The sequence below is a fragment of the Haplochromis burtoni genome, unplaced genomic scaffold (assembly GCF_018398535.1).
Source record: "Haplochromis burtoni strain Fernald_Lab_line unplaced genomic scaffold, NCSU_Asbu1 Contig_440, whole genome shotgun sequence".
NCBI classification, from domain to species: domain Eukaryota; kingdom Metazoa; phylum Chordata; class Actinopteri; order Cichliformes; family Cichlidae; genus Haplochromis; species Haplochromis burtoni.
The window spans coordinates 105318-116517 of record NW_024582801.1 but is presented as its reverse complement, the minus strand read 5'-3'; the positions used below and the strand labels follow the sequence as shown (position 1 = coordinate 116517).

Below are 11200 nucleotides of genomic sequence, written 5' to 3'. Positions count from 1 at the left end.
AGAGGATCGAAACACCGAAAGTGTAAAAACATTAAAATTTTATTTACAAATATGTACAAAAATAATGTCCCTCTTCCTGACGTGTCTGTGGAGCCTCCATTTGGTCCACAAATAAATACCAGTAGTGAAATGGGCTGCTGTAGAGGTGAATGTGAGTGGCGTTTAGATTGGACGGTTTCAGGATGCTTGGTCTGCTGGGTTCATTACTCGGCCCATGAAGAGGATGGATCCTGAATTGGAAAGCAAATAAATATTTTGCATTAAAGGATCATGTGGAATGCTAGTTAAGCACTAATAATTATAATTAAAGAGATATAGCACTGATGCAGTCTTTGTAGATCAACTTAGTGTGTTTTTTGATATCACCACTAGAGGTGGCCATATCAATATATTCAAATCCTTCACGATTGTATGGAAAATCATGTAGAGAGCAAGACTGGCCTCAGATAAACAGAGGTCCCCTGCAAAAACTATTGCTGTAATTTCATATCTTTATCCATATTCATGACACTCACTTTGTGACACGATCACATGAACTAACTGCTGCCACCAACCCAGTGATTGGTCTTTTCGTCCCTTGACGCTTCATGTCAAACTCTTGGCTACATGTTCCAGTCTGATCTCAAGGGGGCTGGACCAGTAACGCCACTGCATCCTGAACTAATGCAAAATCCACAATATGCGTACTGTAAATAAGCACGAGTTGGTATAGCTTACAGTCATACCAGCCCAATTTTGTTTATCTCAGAAGCTAAGCAGGGTTCGTACTTGGACTGGAGACTAACTGGGAGAATACCAGGTGCTGCAAGCTTTGCGAGCAGTTGTGCTTCATGCACTAGTCTACCAATTGGAAGGTCACGGATCAATTCCCCAGCTGGTATAGAAAGAAGTGCTTGTACGACTGGGTGAATGAGGCTTGACGTAAAGAGCACTTTGAGTGCAGTTACTGTAGAAAAGAGCTATAAAAGTATCAGTCCATTTACAACTATGGTGTTTCAGACAAATAGATCTCTAAAAAACAGGGTGATTTCAGCTGCCTCCACATATACACAGAAGTATTTTACTTCTTTATGATTAATAAATTATCTGCAATTTTCCCACTGCAAAGCCAACCACAGTCTCCAGGTTCTGGCCCCAGTGGAAGGCTTTTGTTTTGTCGACCATACTTGTGTATAAGAAAACGTTACTCAAGCATAAGTAAATAGTGCTTTTGTTGGATTACGTCAGACAGTACAAATCTGATTTGCAATACTGTGCCAGTTTTTTGTGTTTTGCTCAAATGTGCAAAAAAAAGGGATAAATACCTGTTTTAATGTGTCGAAGCAGAAATAAGAAGGGTCGGTCCGCCTTGAAAACAGGAGCCCGGGATCTTTTGAGTAGCACCATAGCTGTGTGAGTAAAGAGTGCGTTTTAACAACCTTATATGATAAGCACTCATTTCTGTTCCACTATTGTAACAGACATTACTCACCGGTAGCAGCAGCTGCCTTTGTTCCATCCTCTGTGACTTCTATTCTTACTTCATGGAAGGCATCAGACACATAAAGACCCTCCTCTGCTGCAGGGAGTAAAAAATATTGAGCAGCCGTTTGCATGAAACATACAAAAAAGCTTTTGAAACAGGTATTTTGAACGTACAAGCTGACCTGATATTCCAGTGAAGTCAGCTGCTGCTGGGTTAAAGGCGTCACTGACGCCCAGAGCAGGGAGCACCGACCTCAGGTTGAATTTGTTCTGCATTTTAAATCTGCAAATACCAGACGGAGACTATGTAATTTGCTGTTTTATTTCTCGTTTTTTCTAAACGAAACCTAAAGATGGTTTTCAAGCACAAAAGTCTGTAATCTGCTGCACCTCGGCAGGAAGATGTCCATTTTGGTTCTCCGCAGGCCGCCGTCCCAGGATGCCAGCTGGCGTGCAGTGAGCTGGGCCTCGAGGGAGGACAGCGGAGTCTTCCTCTCACTGGGAAGGACCACCTGCAGACTCAGGGAGCGGCCCAGGTACGGCAGCTGCAACACGGTGTAGCGCTGTTCTGACGCTGTCCTGAATTGACCTGCCAGAGAGGTGAACAAGTTCAAGTGTTTACAGTTTCCATCAGATCTTTTGGTCATTACATGCTTTGTTTAGCTCCTTCTTGTGGCTGCTGTGCTGGGTCTACAAACCTGTATTTATGTAAGCTTATAATATTGTAAAGATACACATACATAGTAATAAACCCTTTTATTTTTCAACTAAAGCTTTTATTAATAATATCAAATCTGACGGGTTGAGTGCAATTACAGCAAATGATTGATGATGAAGAAATGGTTCAAAGTTCTTCACTTCCTTTAAAGTACACGATGCAAAAGGTTCTCATGAAAACAGATACGGGGCAAAGCATGAAACAAGCAATCCAAGTGATGATCGGGACTGCAATGCCAACCTAAATAATTTAAGAGTTCCAAATGTTAAAAGAAGTTTGGTCATCAGTAAACTCCTGAGGGGACTTTTAAGATGAGTTTCACCAAACTGCAGTGGTGTTTTGTCTTAGATACAATTATAATTGTAGCAGCAACAGCACTTTTTCAAATTTCTATCAGCAGCCCACATGGGAACCAGTTGTAAACAAAACACTGATATATTAGCACCTCATTAAGGTTTAGCTTTTAAATGCATCTGCACCTGGAAACAGGGTGGGTAGATAAGAGAGTGGGTGGGATCTGAAGCCTGTAAGTGTCAGTGAAACATCGCCTCTTACCAAAGCTAACCTCTGCGGCCTGATACATCATGGCCACCTTGATCACATTCCCATCTGAGAGCACAAACGGCAGATTCTGGGTGTTGGTGAACATGAACTGCTTCTGCCAGACGCCCTTGAAGGCCACTGTGTTGACCAGGGCCACCTGCGGCCGGTGTCCCCACCACAGAGCCTCTGCTTGGGCCTCGCCCGAGCCTGACAGCTCACCGCTGACGCTTCCTGCCAGGAGATGCCATGACTCATCTGAAACGCACAACGGAAGGTCAATGTACAGACCACCTGACCTACAGGCCATGTAGCAGATAACACAATCTGTAGAAATGTTTGAAAATGGGTTAGAAATTCATGTTTTTTATCATAAGGGTTCCAAAGAAACCTCTGCTTTGAAAATTGGAATTAAAACTGCTTTAATATATTTTCTAACACCAGGGGGCAGAGGAACGCCACAAGCTAAAATAATATCTCTCTTATGATTTTATTGCCAACATATTAGGAAGCCGCTGCCCAGCAGAAAAGGATCGTCATCATCTCAGTGAAGTCGAGTTGTAGTTTGCTGTTGTGTGGTCAGTGTGAGAGGACTTGATCTAAGTGTGCTTTCACAAACAGGAATGCACAGGATGTGCATTAAACCAAAGCACTCTGAAAATCTCCACATCAATGTTTATTTTACTGCAGGATCCATGCCACCCTAATCTGTGTCAGCATAAGAGTAAAAGTGAGTGGGAGCTCTGTCTGGGTTACCTTGCTGGTGTCCCGCTCGCTCCGGTTGGCTGTGGGTTTGATTGGGCTGGCTGAAGTTGGCTCGGACAACGCTGGTGTTGGCCCACTCTGATGCAAGCTGTGTGAACCCAGGCAGGAGCTGGACACCACTCTGGATGAATAATGTGCAGGTCTGCTGCAGCCACATCCCCTGGCTGTTGTTCTTCATGTTGGCCTGGGAGTGTGACAGGAAGTCTTGTACGTGGGCATCTGCAGAAAAGGAAGACACAGATGTTTTTTCTACCCAGCTGTTGTTAACTACAGCCAGAGGAGTTAGTTAGTTAGTTAGTTAGTTAGTTAGTTAGTTAGTTAGTTAGTTAGTTAGTTAGTTAGTTAGTTAGTTAGTTAGTTAGTTAAAATGATCTACACACAAGTCAAACACCGCTTTTCAGTGCTTGCTCTGAAAAGAAACCCTTTTGGAAACACGTCTTGCAATTCGAGCACCTTATTTGTGCACCTATTATTGAAGCTTTTAATGAACTTTCACTGCAGTGGTCACAATGGCATAAAGATATGCATGTATAGAATCACACCTCTGGGGATTATATCTACAGCTATCTTTGCCTTGAATTCTCCCACTGATTTCAATTCAGGATTCTTTGATGACCATGTCTTTCGGTGTCGTGGAAATCTTTTTTATTTCATGATGGAAGCTAAATTAGAGCCTAAAGTCATCACTAGGAAGAGGTGGAGATAAATCCCCAGGTGTAATTTTCATTTTGTTTGTAAATTAAACACCTAACCTCTTGACCCAAAGGCCGAGCTGAAGAAGTCGTTAATGAGATTAGAGTTGGTGTAGAGGCAGGTATTATGGCTCCAGACACCACTATGCTCTGCAGGGCGAACAGCAGCAGGAGCACTGCTCCACACCACCTGGTACCAACAGCACTGAGGGCCACCCTCTTTCAGCCTCTTTCACACAGCATAAGGAGCCTCTAATGCCACCTGGATAAAAACTTACATTTCCATTCCTATATTTAAAAATGTTAAAAGAGGAAATATCAGAAACCTACCATTCACATTGTAGCCCAGTGTTCCCTCCAGCTGAGCAAGTGTGTTGCCCCTGGCGCCAAGCTGCAGGAGCGCGAGAGACAAGGAGACGCTAACTGGCGACACGATCAAGTTGGAGTTGTTCTCCGTCTCTGTGAGAGTCTGGTAGAGGCTGATGGCGAACCTGGTGTGCAGCTCCCTCATGCTGTCCTGAAGGCTGTTGTTGCAGTAGCTTCTCTCCACCAACCAGAAGCAAATGATGAGTGAGGCCACTGGCAGCCGACACATCTCCTCAGTGCTGCACGAGAGGATGTGTCCACAGGGTGCGACACGCGGACAAAAGCACAAAATTCTGGAAGATGAAAAAAAAAGAATAAAAAAAAACTCCAATGCAGCAATGAAATCAAACAACATGCAACTATTTAAGGGTTTTATGTTTTATAGGAATGAGTGGGGCACATTTTAACCACTCTATCCATCCCAGACAGGTGGGTCCGCTGGGATTCCTGCATCCTGCTTGTGGATCACTCAGTTATCAAATGTGGGAGCCTACAACGAGCTGGCATTCAGCAAAGCAGACCTGCACCACTCAAAAAGGGAAGCTTTAATATTACCTTTTCATGATGCTCAGTGTAGTACTTTCTCCATATAAGGGTAAGCAGATTTGGCCTATCCTGAGTGAAAAGCTGTTTCTGGCAAGCTGCCACAATGAAATGATTTTCACATGTCAATGCATGACTACAAATAATAACGAAACCCAGTTTAGTTAAATGTAGGATTAATACTGCAGATTTCTCTCAAATAAAAAGTAAGATTTTAAATTTAGGACATTCCTTTTATTTGGAGATCAAGGTGTTGAAAAGCATCTTTCTCTAAGAGGTAAAAGTAAAATATGTCAGTGCTGCATTTTTAAGGTACACTTTTGGATGGCTCAATGCATTTAACATGATAATTTTCTGTTGTGACGATAATTATCGGTGCAGCTGTGTGTCGTACCTGCGGACAGGTGAGGTAGTTTCCGTTCAACTGTTCTCTGACTGGACACAGACCATTCAGCCTCTGGAGCGGACCTGTGTCCTGTCTGTCCCCTGCCGTCAGTCACTGTCCCCCGGCTTCCTGTCAGTAGAGTAACCCCTCTTCTGCTCTCGGCTGTCAGCCTCTGGTTCAGTCTGAAGCGGTCTGTAGTCATAAGACCGTGTTTAAAGGGGACCGCTCCGCTCCGTGTTTGCGGTCTCCGTCGGCGATGTCCGTACCACTCGTCCGGGATTCCTACCTCCGCGGGGCTATAAGGAGCCAGGCGGAGGGAGGCATGTCACCGACCAGCAAATCCCAAACCAGGCAGAGAGGGGGAAAAAACACCCACACACGAGTGCACAGAGGGGCAGGCATGCATCTGAAAATGCTACTGTGGAGACTCCTAATTGGTTACTACTAATAAAAGTCAAACACATTGAGGGATAAACCGTTAAAAAATGTATTATAAATAAGCTAGAGGCGAAACAACAGGCTGTTTAAAGCATGTGGCTTACGAATAGTTCAGCACTTTGGGAAATTAAAGTATTTCTTTGAGTTATTAGTTCTTATATTAGTAGTTAACATTGGTAGCTTTCATATTTGCCCTTTAGTGCAGCCCTTTAGCATAACTGGTACAATAAACAGCTAGCCTGTCTAAAAGTATAAAAAACTGTATGGCAGTAACTCTTTAAGACCACCAGTGTTACTTTTATACCACACAAAAACTTTTATATTAGCAGTAAGTTTCTTTCTGATTCACCCTAGCTTCCTGAGTCATTAGTTTAGGACTTTTTGTGTGTTTGGCGTTTTTATATACCTGTTTTAGGACAGTACATTATGATTGTCACAGTGGGGTGAAAGCTTTTTCATTGGCAGGTGTTTCTACAAAGGCAGCTCACTATTGTTGTTATCTGTACATGGACATGGCAGAGTTGGTTTTCTGTGCAGTACAGGCCAATAAAGAAGATTGTGCTCGAGGTCTGTTACTTTATTATTCTGTTTTTAAGCACAGAGTGAATAAGCAAAAACACCTTCTACATCAATAAAGTGGTGCACGCTAATAAGCATAGAAAGTATAAAACATGGTTGAAACAGTCATGGATTGGCCTCCCCAGAGCCTGGACCTCAACATCAATAAAGCACTGTGGGACTGACTTGACAGAGAACAGAGCAAAAGACAGCCAACATCCAAAGAAGAGCTTTGATTGTCCTTCAAGAAGTCTGGAGAACAATTCCTGAGCACTAATTAAGTAAATTTCATGAAAGCTTGCCAAAGAAACTTAAGGCTGTGTTGAAAATAAAGGTGGTCTTACCAAATATTGGTATATACTGTATACCAATATTATATACCATATTTCTGTGTATGTTTGCGCATGTTTCAAAAGAATCACTGCACCTTTTCCCCATTTTCCTAGAAAAATATCTCAGCTTGCACAGTACTATGATTTGATCATATCACATCGATCTTGAGGTTATAATGTTTGTGTAAGAGGCTGACTACTGCAAACACCTGCTTGTTTTTTTGAAGGTCACACAGACACACTCACTAAGACATTCATTCTGTTATACAAGTGCTTTGGCCTTTTGTTGTGATGATCAAAAGACATTTTTGCTTTGAGCGTCACACTACTGTGTCAGCATTTTTTAATTGGTATCGCTCTGTGAGATGTGGAAGCGTTGCTCCAACATGTGACGCATAACAGCATCTCAGCCTTCAAGAAACAACATTATATGAAACAACAGACTTTGAATGAGGTTTTTAAAAGTGTTTAGACATAATATTGTAGGGTTACAATGTAAGCACCTTAAGACAGAGAGAGAAGTCTTAGTAGTTATGTTATGAAACAGATTCTTCTTCCTCATCCTTATACCTACACATTACCTATGTAGTCTTCACATATGCTTACAGCATGTGTTCCATTACTAACATTCACCATGACATTATTATTGCATTTTGATTTAAAAAAAACAACCCAAAAACATGAAGAATTGCAAATATTTGATCACGGTATGCCCTTTTTTTCACCTAAAATCAGTCTGCTCTGGAGTGATCTGCCCCTCAACTGTCCCTCTTAATTGGGGAAATGAGAGTCAGCAAAATAAATTGTGGGTATTTTTCCCATGAAGACAGAGCATGATTGGTAGCCATCAGGTATTTGGCAGCTTTGACTAACAGTGGATTCCAGCCATTACTGGACTTGACTAATTAGTGAAGCCGTGGCTTGGCTTCATTAACCAGAGTCAACGCATTCTTTAAAACCCAACTCTCCGACTCTAAAGGCAGGGATTTGGAATTTTAAGGACTTTGTTGGAGAACATGAGACATCACAGTGACTGACCAAAGACAATTCTTTGTAAAGATGCCACCACTGACAGCAGCTTTCATCTTGGTGGACAAGGGGCCTTTGGTGCAACACTATGTTAGAAATTCACATTGGTGAAGTAGAAATACTGGTTTGTACTCTCTACTTCTGATCCCTGGACATGCTACAAAGTGAGCTTCAGCTGCACTCAGAGTTCAAGATGCAGGTCAACTTACTCTACAGTGTCGCTGTAGAGTAACCCCCAAAGGGTTATATTCAAACTTTGATGTTTTATGCTGATGTCAGCAAATCCTCAAAAATGACATCTGGATTGTTTTCATGGCTCATTTGTGCTGATGTACAATGATTAACATATTGCTTTAAAATTTGGGGAAAACAGTGAAAACTAAAGCTTTTTCCCTGTCATTTGACCTTGAAGCATTACATACTAAAATGGCGCTTGTTGCAGCTTTACAGTATGATTGGAGCAGAATTGGATTCTATAAGCTTTTTTGTAAGAGTGTTATACAGCTCTCTCAAAGTTTTTATTCATTTTGCCACTTGGTGTGATCTTGACCTTGACCCAAGTTTCACCAAAATTAAATCTGCTCAAGCTCTTATTAGCATCTAGCATCACACAGAGTTTGAAAATGATATCTTGAAAACTGTGGAGGCTGGAAAGCTAATAAAGAGACTGATGGGCAAACAGACAGATGGAACCAAACACTGATAACACAGTCATCATCACTGCTCTTTGAGTAAGCAGCTACTTGGTCATTAAAGCAGCGCCCTTGCATGACAGCTGGCTTGTACCAGGCTACAGGGAAGACGATACTACAAGGCAAAGCACTTTAAGTCTTGCAGTTCTTATATAGACTGGGCCCAAGTGCGAACCCTAAGTTCATGCTCTGTCCGAAACTAGCCATGTTCTGTTTAAGCCAACTTTCTTTTGATTGGCTGTTGCTTGCTTGGTTTTTAATGAAGTGGTGATCTTGTATGGAAGGTTGTTTCCTCCACTGAAAATGTTTTTGGGTTTTTTTTTTTTTTTTGCCATCCATAAGAAAAAGATTTGGCTTAGTATGTCCCAGTTGTGAGATAACAACTCAAAAATGTTATGTAGCTCTGCCTAGGTTTATTTATTTATATATTTTTGAGTGGTGGGAACTAGTTTCTATACTTTGAGCCCTGGGTGTCCCACTGCGCGACAAAGATGCCCAATCTACCCTGGACCACAATCCCCAAGGGAGCAGGTCAGCAACCGCGCCAAGACACCCAGTGAGCTACCCCGGAGTCACCAAGCGCTTAAAGATATCTGCTCTCTTTGACATCATACAGATCAAAGAGTGGGGAAAAAATTGCAAACTGAGCATTCAGAGCCTTCTGACACATCATTCATTCACTGACACACACGAACACACACTTTGCAATCATTTTCAGTTTCTCCTTGGTCACTTTATATCTCTTTGTGGTTGTTTTTCACCTATTTATGCAGAACTCAAATGTAGTGCTATGCTAACTGAAAATGTAGTTAATACTAGAGATGAAGAGAAGCTGTTGATTCCTGTCTAAAGCCACCATTCCCTGCAGATCTACCTGACACTCCTTTGCACACATATTATGTTATATAATAAAATTAATGATGTAAGAGGCGCTCCCTTAGGTTCCTGGGCACATATCTAGTTGGTTTGTTCAGGTAACGATCCATGCCAACACCTTTCATGTGCACATGCATTCAGCTTTTTGTTTCCAAGAGCTTAGAAATATTCAGTGAAGTTTTTTTTCCTTCCAAAAGCAGCACCGTTAGTTGATGAGTATTTGTGCAACTCTGTGATATCTCTGCCTTTCTCCACATAGCAGCAACTTAATCCCTAACTAGTGGAGGCTATCCCCAGGCTCTCCATTCATATCCTTCACTGCAGTCTTCTCTCCACCCAGTGACTTTTACCCTTGCAGGGAAAATAAAGGTCATCTGAGGTCACAGTGTAGAAAGCAATGAAGAGGAACTATTACAACTAAAATCAACACAAGAAAAAAGAAGATAATAAAATGAAGGTGACAAAGGATTGAGAGAAAGCAGCTTATATATAGTTGTAAAAATGATGTGACAGACTCACTCACTCTGCTTCATCTCCAGTGGCCTACTTCCCTTCGGGCCCCGGGGCCTTGGGGCAGTTCATTAGGATTAAAGGGGATGCGGGTGTGTGGGGCCGGGCCAGGCTGCAACAACGCCGGTGTCGCCAGAGCGATCTGCCAGGTACGCCACGGCGGATTAGAGCCAGTAGTGCTGGCACTGGGAGAGGGGCGACGTGAGGGGACGTGTCCCGTGCAAGCATCACCTCACGGGGACATGAGCGTGGCTCTGGAGAGTTATGGGAAAAATCTCGGTTTTACTTTTTAATTTTCTTTGAAGCACAAGAAATTGGAAGTGGGTGTGGAAACAGCAGGTACTATGTGGGAAACTGGAAATACCCTAAATGTTTAAGAAAGTATCCCATGCTGCAACAAAGAAATAAAACATCAATGACACAAAAGCATCATTTTTGAAGCTTTTAAGAATCAGACAAAGTAACTGTAAAGCAGCTGTAGCTGTAACTTTTAAAATCCTATTTCTGTTTCACTATAGCACCATCTGCTGCCAGTTAATATAATCTCTTCACAGCCTAGTCAGACATCTGTTAACATTAAAAAGTCATAGTGGGACATAATTAAAACGAATTCGTTTGGGAAGGCACAGATAATTTGGTATATTTATATCGGTTTGTCAGGGTTTGCACACCCGCCTAAGGTCACAAGGCTGTGTTGTTTAAACAACACCTAGTTGGTACAAAGAGTGCAAACAAAATAACCAGCCCAAACTGTTGATATAAAGAAGGATGAATCCATGCTTTCATGTTGTTTATGCCTAATTCTGACGCCACCATCCAAATGTCACAGCAGAAATTGAGACAGGCGTGGCACTTGCACACGTTGGTTCTAACGAGCGAATATTTGAGTTACTGTTGCCTTCCTGTGAGCTCAAAGCAGTCTGGCTATTCTCCAGTGACCCCCAGTAACAACCAGGTATTTTCACCAAACTTCCACTCACTGGATATTTTCTCTGTTTTGGACCGTTCACTGTAAACTCTACAGACAGTTGTGTGGGGAAACTGCCAGTAGATCACCCATCTGCCACCAACAACCATGCAACAGTCAATGTCACCTTATTAACTTCTTCTTCAGCATGGGCTAATTAGATATTTGTGTGAACGAGTGGCCAGTGAGCGTATAATTAAAATAGTAATGAATGCAGAGTTATTATACAATACACTGTAAGGAAACTATACCGTTCCCCTTTATGCTAATAGCTTTATTAAACATACTGTTAAGTTGTATACTTATGGATACATAATAACTGGGC

General features: G+C 42.1%; 1 protein-coding gene across 2 annotated transcripts; it reads right to left on the bottom strand.

Annotated features, from left to right (window-relative positions):
• Positions 1-42: 42 nt before the first annotated feature.
• On the bottom strand, positions 43-9835 carry serpine3 (serpin peptidase inhibitor, clade E (nexin, plasminogen activator inhibitor type 1), member 3). 2 transcript variants are annotated; one of them, XM_042213397.1, is made up of 9 exons: positions 5483-9835; positions 4510-4838; positions 3479-3706; positions 2738-2980; positions 1855-2053; positions 1647-1747; positions 1472-1555; positions 1305-1388; positions 43-230 (listed from the first exon to the last, which is right to left on the bottom strand). In XM_042213397.1, exons 2-9 carry the CDS (start codon positions 4772-4774, stop codon positions 178-180), a joined length of 1257 nt encoding a protein of 418 aa, XP_042069331.1. In that variant the 5' UTR covers positions 4775-4838; positions 5483-9835; the 3' UTR covers positions 43-177. The 2 variants fall into 2 exon arrangements, with proteins under 2 accessions (XP_042069331.1, XP_005945061.1); XM_005944999.3 differs by having other exon boundaries at positions 44-230; positions 1472-1558.
• Between the last annotated feature and the right edge of the window lie 1365 nt (positions 9836-11200).

Excerpts from the sequence above, each read along its gene's own strand:
- serpine3 (XM_005944999.3), bottom strand. The coding sequence starts at position 4,774 with ATGTGTCGGCTGCCAGTGGCCTCACTCATCATTTGCTTCTGGTTGGTG. Across the intron at positions 2,981-3,478 it reads GCGAGCGGGACACCAGCAAG|ATGAGTCATGGCATCTCCTG; the intron begins GTAACCCAGACA and ends TGTGCGTTTCAG. Across the intron at positions 1,559-1,646 it reads TGACTTCACTGGAATATCAG|CAGAGGAGGGTCTTTATGTG; the intron begins GTCAGCTTGTAC and ends TACTCCCTGCAG.